Genomic DNA, 19,902 nt, shown 5'->3' on the forward strand with positions numbered 1-19,902 from the left:
CACCCTCCACCCAGAGCCCTCCTCTTCCTCTCCTCCACCTTCAGTACTACACACCCTCCACCCTCCACCCAGAGCCCTCCTCTTCCTCTCCTCCACCTCCAGTACTACACACCCTCCACCCAGAGCCCTCCTCTTCCTCTCCTCCACCTCCAGTACTACACACCCTCCACCCAGAGCCCTCCTTTTCCTCTCCTCCACCTCCGGTACTACACACCCTCCACCCTCCACCCAGAGCCCTCCTCTTCCTCTCCTCCACCTCCGGTACTACACAGCCTCCACCCAGAGCCCTCCTCGACTATGTAACCCCCCCCCCAACCCGCTCTAACCTGCAGGAATGCGTTCAGTCCCAAGGCCATGCGCTGTGCTCCAGCGGTTGTCTGTGCTCGCATGCAGCAGTTGGCTCCGTCAGTCAAAAAAAAAGAAAAAAGGTCAAAAAAGAACTGTACTGTACGGTACACTTTTATTGTTAGTTATACTTTTATTGTTATAGTTAAGTGCTCAGTGTGAATGGGCCTGTAGGCTGCTCAACAGTGCCAATTTAGGTCATCCAGCGGTATTGCAGCTCATACCCAAACAGACATGCATAGACACTTAAGGACACATGAAGCACCGCTCAAAAACCTCATCACCGCATGACATCAGTTGAAACGAGACAAGAGGTGACATGACACACCAAACAATGGGTAATGAAGCCCCCCCCCCCCCCCCCCCCCAAAAAAAAGGGAAATTTTGTAAGAAGAACTTTCTTTTCAAGTGTCAGTTCATTTCATGCATACGTGAGCACTTTGACTATAACAATGCCCTGCCACTGTCCCAACGAACATCATGGCCACCTACGCTGCTAACTGCTCCTTTCATATGCCAGTCATATCTTCTCTGATCATAACATAACAGGACGCCATCAGGAGTCAGAAATCCTATTTCACGTTTCAGAAGACTTCAAACCAGCACTTGGAGTCATGTGTGGGGGAGTTAGGCAGCGGTATACATTCATATTCCCATTCATATGTCACTGGCTTGTGATTTATGTCTCTCTCTCGTGCAGATTGCAGCCCACACACACACACACACTCACACACACACACTACAGTATGTCATCAAGGGTTTTGATTGATTGATTGAAGAATTTATTAACAGTTTGCAGAATTACAGTACATTTCAAGCACAAACTCAATACAAAGGCTGTTAACTGTGAGTGGACGACCCAATTAAGCATTACACTTGTTTCCAACAGGGTCCACCATGTTCAAATCATCAAAACATTTAGAGACGTACAAATAGACACTTCTATAGACAGAACAGGAATTCATCAAAAGGTACAATGATAGTTCTACAGAAAACGCTCTGCTCTTTGTTCTGCCATCCCAAATGACATAATGACAGCTCAGCTGTTGGAACAAGGAGAAAGGGAAAGCAAGATTGTGTTCGAATGGGTCCCTTTCATCACGCACGCGCACACATATACACACACACACACACACACACATACACACACACACACACACACACACACACACACACACACGTATAAACATAATATGGCTGTTTCATGTGGATTTCCTAGCTGAGATTAAAAGGCGACTGTGAAATGTAAGTAGAAGGAATGTGATATGTGAGAGATGGGGAATACAGCCTGCAACCCGTGGCAGGTAAAAATCTACATTTCCCTCTCACGCGCGGTGGATGAGGTAAGCTTTGTGCGTGCGTGCATGCGTATGTGTGTGTGTGCGTGCGTGTGGGTGGGTGGGTTGGGACATTCCATTGCTTTGAATCCATAATACTGTACTTCGTTGTACGACAAATAGCAAAAGTAGCCGCTCACGACAAGCTCACTTCACGACACGTTGTTGTGAGCCTGTAGAGAGTTTTGTAACTTTTGTTACTACTGAAATTCTATAAAAGAATGCCCAAAATGTGGATGCCAGGATGAATGTGGTTACCTCGGCATACAGCTGGCACATGGACATGGTCACTCAGATGTGGACACACGTGTCTCTTTGCCTTGGACATGGTCACTCAGATGTGGACACACGTGTCTCTTTATGTCTTGGCATTATTTGTAAGGAGCTATCCACAACCATTATGCAGTGGTGGAAAGTATATAAGTACATTTACTTAACCCATTTTGACCTGAGATCAGATTCTAAAAATGTCTTCTACATCCTGACAGTTTCCTGAAAAAGCTATGTTTCTATGTCAGTGGTTCTTCGATTTTTCAAAAATAGCAGATCTACAAGCTCGTAGCGCGCCACTCGGTGGCGCGCTATGAGCTTGTAGATCTGCTATTTTTCAATAGCTAAAGCATAACATAATGCTAACACCAAAAGGGGTTCCCGCCCAAAATGGGTTAAGTAAAACTTTGGGGTATTTGTATTTTACTAGAGTATTTCCAATTTCCAATACTTTAACTTCTACGCCACTATGTCTCAGAGACAAATATTGTACTTTTACTCCACTACATTTATTTGAACAGATACTTTGATTATTATTACAAAACATACATTAAATACTTCAGCCCTATATATATTTTGGGCATTTGAAAATGGCCGATCTACAAGCTCACGATGCGTCGCACTTGAAATTGCACATTCTGCAAAGTGAGTACTTTGTACTTTTGGTACTTTAAGTACATTTTGATGCCAATACTTTTTTTGATGCCAATACTTTTGTACTTTTACTCAAGTACATTTTGAATTCCGGACTTTCGGAGTAGTTCTACATTGCAGTATTGATACTTTTACTAACAAACGTGAGTACTTGTTCCACCACTGACCAAATGGGAGAAATGGAACAAACAAGTTGTATTGTTGGGACGTCGGCTCCCCCTATTGGCAAATTAATTCCAAAGCCACATTTAACCACTTTGAACCTGACAGTGGCATCCCTGTTTCTAGGTGAAATTTCAATGTAAAATAAATTGTCAAAAATATCAGATTTACAATTAATGCATCGCGATGCAATGTGTTGTAGGTCAGCTATTCTCACCATGCAACACCATCATACGACAGAGTATAAAACCGGGCCTAACCACGTGAACCCTTGCGTCCCTTCAGGGTTAAGCTGGGTTAACTGAGTTCTTTAGTTCTGGTTAATATACAGCATTTTCATTGAACTCATGTATCAGTTACTCTGATGGAAGGGTTTAACATACAACGTACTCTACTGATTCGTTTTAAGTGGTGGTCTTTCACGGTTACTAGTAGTTATGTAAACTACAAATTGAAGTTAATCAAATGTCAGAATAGTTATAATTATAGCAGTGGAATCGACGAGAGCCGCGACGTTTGCAACGACGCGGACGCATGCGGCAGCGCGCGTTCTGGTGGCGCACGATTGCTTGTCAGTTCGGCCTAAGTCGGCGTGGAAAAGTGTAGCGGTCGAAGCACATCCAGATGCTTTGTTCTTTACATTACTCTGTCAGGAGAGAGAGAGAGATAAAGGAGCGTCTGTCTCTCTCCCCTCAGCCTCATCAGCCACCAGTTGGACGGTTTGCTGTGAGGTGAAGTCATGTGGGTCCATGCGGTCCCTTCATTACGTCCCCCGACGATCCTCATCAGTCACTGAGGATGACTCATTTATCACCTGCCAAGCTGCAGCTTCAGCACTGACACCGTTTATATTGGACTTCTGTGAGATCTTAAAATACCATGCAGCAAACCAGATGACTAGAGCCAGACCGATATATTAGTCTAGCCAATATATCGGACAATTATTTGCCTTTTTTTGGCAGTATCGGTGTCAGCAATGTATGCAGCTGATGTGTCATGATCTTTAACCTCTTTCAACCTGGGGCATGTTCGGAAATAGCGCACTGAGCTCACTGTGCAATGCAAACTAATAGGCGAGTGCGTCCGGTGTGGTATTTCCGAACGCGCCCCTGGTGTTCCTCTTTTGGGCATGTCGTAAAAGGTTTAAAGGCAAAAAACTTCAAGTCTTCAGAAATATTCATCTGTTGTGACGTGAATCAATATAGCGGTAATCAATATTTGCAGCGAAATGTTTTGATTTGTGCACTTTTTGACAAATTTACAGCCAAAACATTGGTTATGGGCTATAGGACAATTCCAGATTTGAGATCGGATTCAAAACTCCGGCATCGGCCGAGATCGACACATGAATATTTGTCTCTTTCTGTCTCTCCCTCACCGTCTCTCTTTGTCTCTGTCTCTCTCTCTCTGTCTCTCTCTCTAGGTGTTTCAGCACTGAGTCAGAGAGGTTTCTACGTGAGGTGCTGCTCCCTAACCTAGTGTGGCATGCAGGCCGCACTTCTGCAGCCATCCGCACCTCGGCCCTCAGCTGTCTGCTAGCAACGCTGCATGGAGGGGCCATCACGCCCGGACAGGTCCATACTCACTCACACAAACACTTTAACAGGTCCATACTCACTCACACAAACACTTTAACAGGTCCATACTCACTCACACAAACACTTTAACAGGTCTATACTCACTCACACAAACACTTTAACAGGTCTATACTCACTCACACAAACACTTTAACAGGTACATACTCACTCACACAAACACTTTAACAGGTCTATACTCACTCACACAAACACTTTAACAGGTCCATACCATACTCACTCACACAAACACTTTAACAGGTCCATACCATACTCACTCACACAAACACTTTAATAGGTCCATACTCACTCACACAAACACTTTAACAGGTCCATACTCACTCACACAAACACTTTAACAGGTCCATACTCACTCACACAAACACTTTAACACTGGCACTCATAAACACACACAGAGGGATCCATGCAACACACACAGCGTAGTGGGTCAAAGACGACAACAGCACTGTGTCGGAAAGCACCCGTTCAGCATAAGCTCCCTCGGAGAAGGCGCACATGTTCAACCTTTTGTCTGCAGAAGCGTTTGACAGTACGTACGTCGGCTGTAAAAGAAGGGAAGTGGTCATGGGGCGTTCCACTAACCCTACAGGAGATGACATTTACCTCAAACTCTCCCTCTGTTTAGTCCATTTCACATCTACATAGATGGTCCCGCGAGGCCATTTAGTCAAATATACTGTCCCCCCCGTCCCGTCCCGCCCCCCCTTGGCCGCAAGAGTTGGCCAGAGCCGGGCAGCAGGTGTATACAGGGGCGAGCGGGTTCACATACCTTTGTCCCCACCATGGAACAATGCTTCCTTTATGCTGCACCGTGCTTGTGTGTTGAACTAGCAGCTATCATCTGGACACATTGTGACCAATCACACACAGTCACACACACACACGCCCTCTGACCTTGTTGTGTGTTGTCCTTGCGAGGAGACCGGTCAGAACAGATTGCTGTGTGTTGTCCTTGCGATGTGACCGGTCAGAACAGATTGCTGTGTGTTGTCCTTGCGATGTGACCGGTCAGAACAGATTGCCACACCTTTAACAGTCAAAGTCTTGCAGTGTGCATGCCGTGTACGAATACACCAATTCAAGTTCAATTCAAAATCTAAGGGAAGTGTTTATAGCTAGGCAATAACCCTAACCCAATATAAATATAAGATACATTCAAGATACTATACTATATAATAGGTGCAATTACTGCCTATGGGCAACCACACTAAGAACACAAGGGTGCGTGTGGGTTTGTGCATGCTTGCATGCGCGTGCGTGTCTGCCTGAGAGTTAGAAAGTATTTCCCAAGGTGAATTAAATAGTCTGTGTCAGTGGGACATTGTTCCCCAACTCCTTCCTGTTAAAACAATTAGCTGCTCCACTTACACTTGGCACCCTCAGATTGTCACTGATGTAATGCTCACCTCTCTGCCAAACCCTCTTTCCGTCTCTCACTCCTGGCTCCTTTTTTATGTTTTGCCTGCACAGTTACGATAGCAAACAGATACTGTAGCATGACAGCGGTTTTAACCATCACCTCCGCAACACATCCAGACTTGACGACATGCACGGCTTCACCCTGTTTGTCCATTTCCTGTGTTTTGTCATCTTCTGCTGTGATGAATGTCCGTCACTGACAGACAGCTGAAGTCACACATTGTGTTTTTCTACAAACTGACCATGAGTCCCGTCCTAACAAGCATCTGCCAAACCCACACATTCATAAAAGTGTCAACTTCCAAAACACACAGATTTACTGTTCTGCATCCCACTGGTATTTCAGGCTTTGTTTTCCAAGCTCTCCATGTTAATAACTGCACAGTTAGGCCACTGTCTGTCAACATTGAAACATTAGTGAACATTACCGTTCTGTGATCCAAGTAAAAAAGACCCAAGGCTGATTCTACAACAGAATATGTTGCTATATCAGTGGTGCTCGAAACCTTTTCATGTCAAGGACACCCAATATGTTTTAATTTGGCCGTAGAAATGTTTTGTTCCAGGGACCCCCAGAAGCAAAGATTTGAGTTAAAAATGTTCGCTTTAAAAGATATATCTTGAAAGATTTGCACAAATCCTTTTTAAAGCAGATCTACAAGTTCCTAGAAGTGACACGAAGTGGCATGCTAGGAGCTTGTATATCTGCTATTTTTGAATAGCCAAAGTACAAAATATTACTTTAAAGTGATTAAAATCTAACATGACACAGATCCTTTCTCGGTTTTAATGGGTTAAAGCTGCCATACCATAACTCTACGCACCCTCTATACTCAATGGGCCTCATGCGCCAACCGTTCTTAAGAAGTTCTTAAGAGGAAGTTTGTTCTTAGACCCACTTAGGAAGTTTTTAAGAAGGTTTTGGGATCCCTCAATGTTTTCTTAGCTGTGATTTGTTCGTAGGTAAGAACAGAATCTACGCACACTGTGGAGCACTCTTAGGGTGCCTTTTTTGTTCTTAAATGCAATCTGAAAACATAAAGGAAAAACAGCGCCCTCTGCATGATGCTCAAAGTTTGGTCTGAGGACCTCAAAGGGTCCTTGAGGAAGTTCCAGGCAGTCCACAGCAAAATATGGAACATTTTACCACTTTAATCCCATTTTATACTTTGAAAATAGCCAATCTACAAGCTCACAAACGTGTCCCATTACTGCCCATTTTGAGCTTGTAGATAGTCTATTTTCGAAACATTTTGATAAATCTTCAAAACATTTCCCTAGCAGAAAATATTTTCATATGGGGGTCTGCAGAATGCATGTCAATTTGGGGGTCCTTGACATGAAAATGTTTGAGAACCACTGGTTTAGAGTTTACAACCCAACCCAAACAAACACACCATACCCACCACATAACCCCCACCCCACCCGCCATCATCCCCCCCTGATACACCCCCACCCCGTATACCAACAGCCACCACCTCCATTTTCCTGTAAGCTTCCTACCTGCAAGCCCCCCTATCCCACCCCTTGCACCACGATATCACCCTCAACACCCCTATTTCCTCACCATATACCAGTACATACCAAGCAGTTGCTGCCTTAAAGCCCCTCCATATCCATGCACCCTCCAGTGAAATCAATCAAATTTACATTGATTTCTAGTGGTGAAAGTTGACTATTGTGAGATAAATAATAAAATACATTCATGAATATTGAAATATTGAAAATATGAACATTTCTGTTCACTTCAGTACCTCCACACCACAGTACTATTGCTTTTTAATGTTTGGAGTCTGGTGTTCCACCATATTTAGACTTTAGTTTAGGTATTCTTGACTTCACTCAACTTTATTTCTGTGTATGAGGTCCTGGTCCTGTGATTTCTGTGTGCTGAAATCACACACAGGTGTGACTGCAGGCAAGGCCATGGAGTCATGCAAAAAACACCCACCTGGGTAAAACACAGGTAGGAAAGTGAATTCCCAATGCCTTATATGGGATTGGTGGGGCGGTTCCCTATGGTAATTAGGATGCTAATTAGGATATTTGGGGCGTCTACCTATGATAATTTGAATGAACTGGCACACCCCTTCAAGTTACGAGGATTTGGATTCATCATCATAAGAACATGCTTACGAACAATTCTGCCTACTTAACTGGCTTATGGCCAGCCTAATTAAACAGTGGATTGTGCCTTCTGCCTGCACTATTCATATGTTTAATTTGTCATTTTAATGCCAATAGAAAAATCCGTGATATACACACTCCATTTCATTCTCACACGGCAATCCTATAGTAGACACTCAGTCCTGATGGTGGCGGTAGCGTCACCATTGTGCCGATTTGGACCAAATAGAGCGAATCTGGCGATGCCACTTCCGGTTTAAGCAGCACTATCAGATGTCCGGAATGCTAAGCGATCATTGTTTATTTTAATAACTAAGTCAAATTAAGCTCTAATCAAGCCCAAAATATCGCATTTTACGCAGCGATGCATGCGCGATCACACGCGTGCGTGATCGACCGTGCACGTGCGGATTTCGGCCGGTTTTAGGTAGATTACATCGGCCGTTAGCCAAACAAGCTAAAAGTTGCTACATTTTGTTATATTAAGCTCCCGATTACAGGGGATTAAATGATTACGTCAATATGTCAAATGGCCATGATGGATTTATTGATATCAATACGCATAATACGTCACTGGCCATAAGGGGGTTAAGAACGTTTCATGAATCTGACGGGACTTCTCTTAGGAATTCACTTAGGAAGAAATGTAAGAGGAAAAGTTAGGAACTTATTGGCGCATGAGGCCCAATCTGCCCAGTTTGATCCAAAATGAAGAATAAAACTGTCCCAATTGAAGTGATCACTGTAACAAACAGCAGGCCAGTGATTACAATACAAATCTTAAAAAGGTCTTAAAAAGGAATTTGGACAAACCTGCTGCTCAAACTGTGTCTGCAGTTGGTGTGCTTGGAAGAGAAGCTGACTCCGCAGGTGCTGTCTGCCCTGGAGGAAGACTCTCAGATGGCCAGACTGCTCGCCTGTCGCTCCCTCTTCACCATGCTCAAACTGATAGGACCTAGTCTGCATCCTGATGCCCTCAACAAGATCTACCCAGGTAGAGCAGTAAGACTATTTGTCGCTGAGATGTAGTGGAGTAGAAGTAAAAGTATTGGACATTGGAAACACTTAAGTAAAGTACAAATACCACAAAATTGTACTGAAGTAAATGTACTTACAGTAGTTACTTTACACCACGGTCCACAGACGTGCTGAAGCGCCTTGACGACAGCAGTGAGGAGGTGCGTGCCGTGGCTCTGCGGACCCTGGACCTGTGGCTGTCCAGCCTGAGTAAAGACTACAACCCCCAGCTCTACAGGCTGCACCTGGAGCTTCTGTTCCAGCAGCTCCTCCTGCATCTGGACGACCCTGACGCCGCCACACAGGAACGAGTGCTGGGTGAGACTTGGGGCCAGGGGTTCTAACTTGCAACCTCGAGATTAGGTTGGAGCGTTCATAGCTTTGACACTAGGGGTGGGACGACATGGGTACCTCACGATACGATATCTGTGGTGATATTAGGCCCTCCATAATGATAATATCATGATATTCGATACATTGCGATATTGCAATATTCAATATATTGCAAGAAATTTCCTCAACGATATCCGTGAGTGAAAATGAAAAAAGAACTATAAAAGAATTATGTATTTATTCCAAAATCTTATAAGATGAATCTTGCCTCCTCCAAACAGCAAAACACTATTTGGAGGAGGCAACTTGTCTGCCACAAGTTGGCTACTACTATTACTACTAACTAATCAATATAACGATATTGGGAGGACGATACAATATATCGTGGGAGGAAGTATCGCGATTTAACACTACTAGACCTGTACGTGCCCGTCGGCCTCTGGCCTACTTGGGAACGATGCAACTTGGAAACCTAATAATACCCGTTGTCAACTTTTCATAGCACCCATTTTAACTGTCTGTGTCCCACATGGAGATATCTGTATTTGTCGGTCTGCCTGTGTGTGAAGAGTGCAAACACAGTTTGACACAGCCAGTGTGAAGGCAAACGCAGCAAATTAAACATGCAAAAATGATACAACAAAGATTCACTCCCCTCACACCAACCTAGTGGCAGCGGTGGCCGAATGGTTTGCGGAGCGGTCTTGATACCGGAAGGTCGCCAGTTCGTATCCCCGGACCGGCATGTTAAAATTACCACCGCTGAAGTGCCCTTGAGCAAGGCATTGAACCACTACCATGAAATGTTCTATGAGCAGGGCCTGGCTGTAAACAAGTATCTAATGCTTAGTCCAGTTACCCTGGGTAAATATAGTAACTTTGCTTTGCTTTGCTAACCTCTGGTGGTGCCGTGTCATTAGTCAGAAGCAAGCACGGGAGCAGTGCATGTTCGCCAACCTTAATGCATGTTCGGACTAACGGGACTTCGGATCTGTGGGCAGTTCCCCCTCTGGTATTACCTTCTCCTGTGTTCTACCCAGGGCTTCATACAGCAGGACTGTGAGTTCAATGAGCATCTGATGCTCATTGGAAAACTGTGCCTGTGGAATGCTGTACTATAGATAAAAAAACGGGGAGGGATTTTAAACCACTGACCCTTTGTGTCTGGTGTAAGCTCATGCTCACTGTTAATCATCATAATAACTACAACCTGGATAAAACCTTGTTATTCTCTAGGTGGTCTTTAATTCATTTTTAACGAGTCTCTTAATGGGTGATCGTGACGGGACGTTGATACCACTCCAGATAAGCACACGTGCGTGCGTGCGTGCGTGCGTGCGTGCGTGCGTGCGTGCGTGCGTGCGTGCGTGCGTGCGTGCGTGCGTGCGTGCGTGCGTGCGTGCGTGCGTGCGTGCGTGCGTGCGTGCGTTTGATGATGTGCTGTGTGATACCATTCATTATTCCGATACTCATATCATGCTGGTAGAGATAGTGGAGAGGGCGATGATGGTGAATATGAGGTGATGATGACACCAGAGTCTCGCTGTGATCAGAGGCGCTCGCACATGGGATGAGAGGCATTATGGGGGAACCCCCTGCCATAATCCAAAACCATCTCGTTGCCCTGGCATGCTGCCAACACACACACCCTTCATTTCAAAGGCTCTGCATTATCCTCCTTTTCCACTCGATTTATCATCAACAGCAGCTCAGACGAAGCCCCCTGCCAAAGGTAGTCTGTCAAGGGCCGGGGGTGCTAGGGAGTGAAACATCCAGGGACGGGGACGGGGGGGGGGACGGGGGTGTGTGTGTGTGTGTGTGTGTGTGTGTGTGTGTGTGTGTGTGTGTGTGTGTGTGTGTGTGTGTGTCACAGTAGGCCTCAGGAACGCACGCACACACACCACACACACCACACACACACACACACACACGCACACTCGCATACAGGTGCCCTCCACTCAACACCACTTCCCCCTCTCTCCTCTGCCAGCACACCTAGCATTGAGGGCTCACAGTGGGGCTAACGTGAGCCTCATGTCCCCGTCTCCCTCTTCAGAACATCTCAGCCCCCCGTCTCCCGTCTCCCGTTAATCGCAACCACATGGAGACGGCATTTCTCCACGCACCCATCCCACATAATCCCCCTGTCTTTTATCCGCCTCCCTTCCTCTTCCTCACTTCCTCTTGTTCCTCCTCCTCTGGCCCGCCCGGTGTTTTCTCAACGATCTCAACGATCCGTATAACTTCAGTGGCTGTGTTTTTATTCATGCGCCCGTGGAAAGTCTGACCCTCTTTGTAGAGGTCAGGGGTCATGGTGGTGGTGGTGGGGGGGGTTCTGAGTCCCTCTGGACTTTCACTTTCTCCCACTGTATAGGTCAGGGGTGATGGTGGTGGTGGGGGGGGTTCTGAGTCCCTCTGGACTTTCACTTTCTCCCACTCGCATGGATGTTAGTTGTCATTACCTTTGACAGGAGGCAGGTGAGCGCTGATGCCTTGGCCAGAGACCGGGAGGCCCCGCCAGGTCCGGTATCTCTCATCTTCATGCGGGGAGACGAGAGAGAGAAGCACAGGATTCTCACACTCGCCAGATGCAGCAATAGCTTCCATACCAGGCGAGAGTGCTTTTGAACCCCATCCAAGAATAATACGTTCCTTTTCTTCATCTTCTTTTTTCATAACCGGTAGTTGTTAAGGGTGTAGCCTTGACTACAGAAGATGGAATTAAGAACAGGGATATAAATCTACTACATGAACCAACCGTCACTAAAATACACATACTGTGTGTGTGTGTGTGTGTGTGTGTGTGTGTGTGTGTGTGCGTGTGCGTGTGCGTGTGCGTGCGTTCATGTGTGTGTGTCTTTAAGCCAACCAGATGTCTGGGTTTGAAGCAACATCTTGACAAACCAGGACACCTGTCCCATCAAATCTCTGGAAAATGCTAATCTGTCCTGGTTTTCATCAACATCCTTTTCTTTTGAGTGGTGCAAACCACTCCAACAACCAGCTTTGTTTGTATCTGTGTTTGTGTGTACCTGTACGTGGGGCCCAAAAGAATGAGCACGGTTACTATGGTCACTGACATTACGTCAGACCACAGCTGATCAGGCTATATAAGACCTTGCACCACTCAGTTCACACGGGTGTGATTTTGTTTTTTAACCTTTTCCCTTTCACCTCGCTGAGCGTGCAGAACTGTCTCCAAAAGCCTTCCTTTTGGGCCCAGTGACGCCGGGCCGCGCCAGCTCTGGTACAGATTCCAAACATCAAGCTGAAATACACATGATCCGCGGATTTCCCACATACGAGAGCTTTGAGTGATATCTGGAATGGAAACAAAGAGACTTTCTTTTCTCTTTTCTTTTCTTTAGTTTCTAGTATTCGTTCTCAGTCTCACTTAGGGTAAAGAACTGTGTGTGGAGAGAGGAGATGCTCTGGAGTCTCCCGGAGGAAAATGAGACGGGCTCACATTGTGCTGCTGAGTGATCATCCACTCGTAACGCTGCGGACACAGATCTCAACACATTACGGCACTCTCATGCATGACTCCGTTTGAAGCCACCCCCCCCCCCCCCCCCCCCTCGCCCTCATCTCTTTCTTTTTATCTCTCCATCTTTGTTCCTTCTATTCTCAATCCCATTCTTATGGATCTTGGATTTCAAAAGCATATCTGTGTGAAGTGGCTGGACGTCTGCAGCATTCATGACAGCATGACGGACAGCAACCCCCCCCCCCCCCCCAGTTCTCTTCTCTTCTGGTAATCCCACAGTCCTTGGCAGAGCTAGCGTCTGCTACCTGCTCACACGCTCACACACATGCACACACTTAAGGTTGGCACGAGCAGATCCCCCTGCTCACAAGTCGTCATTGTTCTCCTTTGTTCCCATGATGCCTCCCCGACATTTCCCCACTTCCCACTGCAAGACAGGACAGTGTACACAACTGGTGAAAAAGACGGAAAGAAATCCCCTCCACTTCTTTTGAGGAACAAAGGCGCATTCCGCCAAGTATCAGATGATGAGTTTACGTGAGGGAACGCATCCAGAGTGACAGGGGTGTCACCACTGGAGCTGTTCTCATTCAATGTGGTTTCCTGAGCATTTGCCGTTGACACCAGTTCATGTAACTGGATACCATTGAAGCTCTGCAATTTGCCCCTGCTGTTGGAAACTGGATACAAATCTGAAAGGGACGTATCGCCACCTGGTGGGAGGTTATAGCATGTGCACATCTGAGTTGATATAGTTTGTCATTTAACTCTGGTGGCCTGATGGCTGTATGTCAACACTGCATTTGGCCAGAGCATTTACAGTATAGTCTGTGGCTAACCCTTACCTTGGCTTAAGCTGTAGGGTGAGTACTTGATTTTTTTGTTACAATGTATACAGCATTTTTATTGAACGCAACATGCTGATAGATTTCAATCAGCTCTGAAAGAAAGCAGAACTGGATCCCCCCAATGGCTTTAAGAAAAAAGCAGAATTGGACCCCTGGCGCCTTTTAAGAGAAACTGGACCACATGCACCTTAAAGCCCTAGAAAAGCCTTAAGAGTAGATACCGTATGTATGTTACAGTACAAGTGAGAAATAAATATTTTCAGATCTTGTGACCTCTGTCACAAATATCATTCAATGCCGACTACAGAAGTTGAAATACATTGAGGATGTGGCATTTCTCACTACCTACTTTAACACTATGACTCTCTCTTTCTCTCTCTCTCTCTCTCTCTCTCTCTCTCTCTCAGAGGTGCTGAAGACGGGCAGTTCAGTCTGCCCGGCTCTGCTGAAGAAGGAAGTGGAAGCGGTGAGGGACAAACAGCGCAGCCCTGTCTACTGTGACCAACTGCTCCAACACATCAACTCTGACTCTCCCCAGTGACTCGCTCATTGTAACACATCAACTCTGACTCTCCCCAGTGACTCGCTCATTGTAACACATCAACTCTGACTCTCCCCAGTGACTCGCGCATTGTAACACATCAACTCTGACTCTCCCCAGTGACTCGCTCATTGTAACACATCAACTCTGACTCTCCCCAGTGACTCGCTCATTGTAACACATCAACTCTGACTCTCCCCAGTGACTCGCTCATTGTAACACATCAACTCTGACTCTCCCCAGTGACTCGCTCATTGTAACACATCAACTCTGACTCTCCCCAGTGACTCGCTCATTGTAACACATCAACTCTGACTCTCCCCAGTGACTCGCTCATTGTAACACATCAACTCTGACTCTCCCCAGTGACTCGCTCATTGTAACACACAACAACTGGAACTCTGTGCCTCAGAGGCAAAACATCACCTACTGTATGTGGACCAGTAGTGCTTGTGAACAGTCAAATGCAAAGTGCACTGCATTATGATGGGACAGATCTTTGCACGACAATGGTCCAGCATGTATTCATTAAAGATGACATACCGTATGCTGTGTCGTTACGGGACCTTTAAATCATCTAGATATACTGTACTGTTCTGTGTCCCAAAATTGTTGCCTTATTCCCATTTGTTCTACAACTAAAATGTGTACATTCTTATGAATATATTACTTTTTCTTTTCTTTTCCTTCACTGCATTGTTTTAATACTTATTATTTTGGACTGCTAATTATTTTGGGAAGATTTGTATGAGTAAATTGCTTTAACTGTGTTGGGTTGTGTTTTGCTTGTCTTTTGTGTTATGAATTACAAAGAACACTCACACACGTTTATTTTGCCATTGACTTGAATGCAACACATTCCGGCACTCTCATGAAAACATGAAGTCACAGGGTGGACATACACACAAAGCCACACATTGGAGCAGTTATTAGCACCACTCAATTATAGGCCTAAAAATCTAGCCTATATTTATTTGATGCTACGACAGGTCTGCATTTCTCCACAGGGATGAATAATCTCACAATCTTATTTTTTTTATAACACTTCTAAACAATGTTTGAAAAAGTAATACTCATACTTAACAAAATGGTTCATTCATGCTGCATACCATGATTCTGGAAACATAGCCTACCTGTCCACCCACACACTAATTCCAATCCAATCTCAATACTTTGTTAGAAGTTATATTCTCAAGACCTGTGCCGTCGGGCACCGGCCTACTTGGGAACAATGCAAGTTGGGAACAATCGAAATCAGGAATGTATGGCCCATCCCGTTATGCAAAAACCATCATATCCGTTGTTATAACACATATATGGAGAGATCTGTCTGCCTGTATCCCTTGTATGCCCATATATGGAGCCTGTCTGTCACAGGCCCAAAACCTCCTGTTACCATCAACAGCGATGTGGTGGAGAGGGAGGAATTTGGGGGTGAACTGAACATACATGAGGAACTGAAATGGGAGGCACACACGACTGTGGTGGTCGTAAAAGCCACCACAGTCGAATGGACTCAGACGCTTCAAGAAGTTTGGCTTGAGTCGTGACACCATTATTAGCTATCCTACAATATGACGTAATCATGCAATGACATCACAACCGTGTAATTGTTCTTTAAAAAGAATGGTCCGATACACTAAACATCAGTTAGCGACTTACCAACCTGGCACACAAGTTAAGTTGTTTGCAAACTGGTATGTTTTTTCGGGCAAATATCGTTGTGTAAGACTATCTACCTCACTTTATGTCAGTCATTGCTGCCGAATATTTCGGGTCGATTTTAACCGTTTTCCGCAGGCTCCAGGCTGACAGCTAGTGATAGCCTACTACTTTCGGATCCGCAAAACACAGGGAAAGAAACGCTTAATCTGTAAATCAGTTGTCAACAATTGAATGGTGGTGGTGCTGCTGTGTGAAATGTTTCACTGGACGATACGTCTGGAAGGTGGACATGGGAAAGACCGCCTGTCCCGTGCTCGCACGGGCGGCACGGCGTCCACGGCTCCCCGGAGGTCAGTGGCTCGGCCTCCTGTCCGCCGAGAGTGGAGAGATCTGGGAAAAATGGGGCATGACACAGACCATCGGGTGTCCATTAGAGAGGTCTCTACTTCAAGCCCGGCTGCTGTGGTGGTCGGACACGAGATGTACTGCTTTGGAGGAGACATAAACCTGGCGAAAAGAGATCACATTGAAGTACACATCTTCAACACGGTGTCTTTATTCTGGAGGAAGTTGACCCCTGTGACACATGAAACAGGAGAACGTCACTTTGAGGTTCCCTCCATGCGTAAGGGCTACACAGCTGTACTGATAGTCGATACTGTCTACATCTGGGGAGGGTATAAATACCACGGGAAGAAGTACTTCGTGAAGAAGAATGTGCTTCATGCATTTGATGTCGACACCCACAGATGGTTCAAACCACAGGTTTCTGGGACTGTTCCAGAGGGGAGGAGGAACCACTCAGCCTGTGTCTTGAGGATGTCTATGTATATTCATGGAGGATACAACCTGTGGAAAAAATACACCAATGATATGTACAAGTTGGACACCAACACAATGGTCTGGGCTTTAATTAACACCAGAGGAACTCCACCAACTGCTTCATCACATCACTCTGCCACCATCATCGGGACAAAGATGTTTATATTTGGGGGCTATGGTGGGGACCATTACAGCAACCTCAGAGTGTTTGACACAGAGACCAACCAGTTGCTGAACACACCTTTACAGATTCTTTCAGATGGACACAAAGATCATTCAGCCTTTACCTACAATGGAGAGCTGTACATATTTGGAGGACTCAACTGGAGCCAGAACTTCAATGATATGTGGAAATTCAGTCCAGAGACATTCTCCTGGAAGAAGGTTGAGCCCAAGGGGAAACACCCACATAGGATGAAGGATATGTGCTGTTGCATGGTGGGAGATCGTATCATCCTCGTTGGAGCAGACAACACCCCTGATGACCTGTATGTCTTAGACTTCAGTCCTAGCCTGAAGACATTATGCAATCTAGCAGTTATTCAGTACGGTCTGGAGCATTCAGAACTCCCACACAACGTCAGGTGGGAACTGGCAGCCATGGCTACCAACAGCAGCTGAGAAAATAAGATATAGGGCTGTATTTTGAGTGTCTTAAGTACCAGGTCTTATTACTTAACTTAAGACCTGGAGGCGTGGCCAATGCTGTTTGGCCACTCAAAATAGCTAAACAGCATTGGCCACGCCTCCAGGTCTTAAGTTAAGTAATAAGACCTGGTACTTAAGACACTCAAAATACAGCCCATAGTCCTCTAAACAAAAACAAAAAAATAAACAAAAACAGTGTTCCCACTAAAATAAATAATACTGTGAATAAATGACATAATTTCATGGAGATGTGTCAAGTTCAGCTCCTGTCTTGGCTGCTTTTGTAATAGAAGCTACTGTATGTATAACTCATTGTAATGCTGGGTGCTACTCTCCCTCTGCCAACTTTAGAGCATCTCAGTGGGGACACAGAGGGCTTGGTGAGTTACTTCAAGGGACTGCCGCAACGCAACAGTTACCCTTAAAAGAAAACAAAAAAAAACACATCAACTCAATTTTATTGTAACTATGATATTTGATATTATTTTATTTTTTTAAGTCCATATTTAGCCAGTACGACCGCAAATGTCCCATGGAAGCTGCTAGCCTAACCCGCAATACTGCTCATTTACACCCGCCCCATTTTCAATTCCAACTGTTTTCACTGAGACCATGTGATGTACAGCGATATGTGGCCTCTGGTGGGTGAGTCAGAGGTACTGCAGCAATAATTCCAATCTACTCCCAAATCTAAACGGGTTGAAAGTACAATGGGTAATATGTACCAAGTATGAACGTCATATAGTTATTTGGTTTTTAGCTATTGGCCAGATTTTGGTACCGAATACCAAATGAGTCGCCCATTTACATTTACCAACTCACCCCGGGCGTACAGCCGGCGGAACTGCTCTGCCTGGTATTCCTAAAGTAACCTAAGTAAATGATGCTTAAACGGTTAAACCTAACCTTATTCCTAACCGTAACATTAGTAAAACTATATGTCTAAACCTAACTCTATTCCTGAACTTAACCCCAGTAAAACTACGCCTAACCCTAACCATACCTTAACAACCTACAGCAACTTTTTCAAAATGTCATTATGCTTTAAGTAGCATGTGACAAACTAGGAGGTTTTCTGCAAGCATTAGTTTTGCACAAAAAACACTCCTTGGGCTAAAAATGGCCATAGCCATCATCACAAATGTGATGAGGTCATGATGTTTCGGTTCCCTCAGGTTAATCCATCGGATCAAGCCAGCCGGGTACTGCAGCCCAATGGTGCATTGCACATATTAAGTGTGTGTGTGTGTGTGTGTGTGTGTGTGTGTGTGTGTGTGTGTGTGTGTGTGTGTGTGTGTGTGTGTGTGTGTGTGTGTGTGTGTGTGTGTGTGTGTGTGTGTGTGTGTGTGTGTGTGAGTGTGTGAGTGTGCGCATGCATGCATGCATGCATGCATGCGAAGTGTATGCAAGTATGTGCAAGTGAAGTATGTATGTCTGAAAGTGAAGTGCTGATATGTATGAGCAAGTGAAGTATGTATGTACTGTATGTGCAAGTTGACTATTCAATTCTGGCCTATTATAGAACATCCCTTGATTAGCCTTAATACAGAACACCTTTGTCAACCATGTGTGAAGGGAGACAGAAATACAGGATATAGTAAAATAAAAGGGTAAATCTATGTAAACATCATTTACAGCTATCATATCATATAGAACGCATATAATCTATATTTTAATGTAAGCAACACCTAATTCTAATTTAAACCCAGTGAAAACTGAAAAGTGATAGGCTCTAGGCTGGCTGATCTGCTGCTGTGTCTTGTTCAGGGACACGTACATCTCTTTTTCTTTGTTGTTTTCTTTTGTTCAATCATGTCACACGTGAATATGCATGGTGAATGGAAGGAGTATGTAACATAACATGTACGTCTCTTCAACTTCCCTTTTTTCAGGGGATTTCAGGGGATTGCATAGAATCTGCAACATATTTACAGTGATTTGTACTTGCACCACTGAGCTGCATCCATCTGGCTGCATTTACAGCTGCAACACATTTACACTGAAAGCAGGCATGGCACATACCTATACTGTCTAACCTGAGTCCACCAGATGGAGGCGGTATTGATTCACAAGTTCACAATATACAGTAGGAGAGTATACAAGGACACACATTAAATGTTTACAGTAAGGTTACATTCACGATTCATTAACTCCTTCAAAACTGCTCTCAAAGGGCACCTACGGACGGCTGCAATTCGAAACTGGCCCCCATAAAAAAAGAAAAAATCTTAAAGCACAGCATTCCTTGTTAATTTCATAGCCTATACTTTCACTTCCAATTGTGTGGGGACTGTTTCTGGGAAAGGGCCATGGTCGATCTGAAGTACATGAGGAATTGAGGATATTGCTCATCTGGATACCATGAAGACCAAACATCCTACAAAGATTTTGGCCTCAATCGCCCCAGCTCTCGAGCTGCTCTGAAGCCTTCAAGCCTCACATTGCAAATGAACCTCCTTGCAAAAACCATGAACCAACCAACCAAACAAATGTAATCGCACTTCTGAAGTGAAATGCCAAAGAGAGGAAGGTTCATCAGGGTGACTCACAGGCTTGCTTTTAGTTGATTATTTTGTTTTCTGTGTTGTTATTCATGTCCTCACTGTTTTTGCCTCATTCACTGCCTTTTTTT

At 44.9% G+C, this 19,902-nt stretch overlaps 1 protein-coding gene across 1 annotated transcript in view; it reads left to right on the top strand.

Moving 5' to 3' along the window:
• dnaaf5 (dynein axonemal assembly factor 5) overlaps window positions 1–14,905 on the top strand; it is a 49,620-nt gene extending 34,715 nt beyond the window's left edge. The window contains exons 10-13 of the mRNA XM_079519855.1: window positions 4,192–4,342; window positions 8,747–8,903; window positions 9,053–9,244; window positions 14,002–14,905. Of these exons, the coding sequence (XP_079375981.1) occupies window positions 4,192–4,342; window positions 8,747–8,903; window positions 9,053–9,244; window positions 14,002–14,135 (634 nt within the window). The 3' untranslated portion in view covers window positions 14,136–14,905. The remainder of the gene's footprint in view (window positions 1–4,191; window positions 4,343–8,746; window positions 8,904–9,052; window positions 9,245–14,001) is intronic.
• Window positions 14,906–19,902: the final 4,997 nt, after the last annotated feature.

This window comes from Electrona antarctica, assembly GCF_951216825.1.
Source record: "Electrona antarctica genome assembly, chromosome: 14".
Classification (NCBI taxonomy): Eukaryota; Metazoa; Chordata; class Actinopteri; order Myctophiformes; family Myctophidae; genus Electrona; species Electrona antarctica.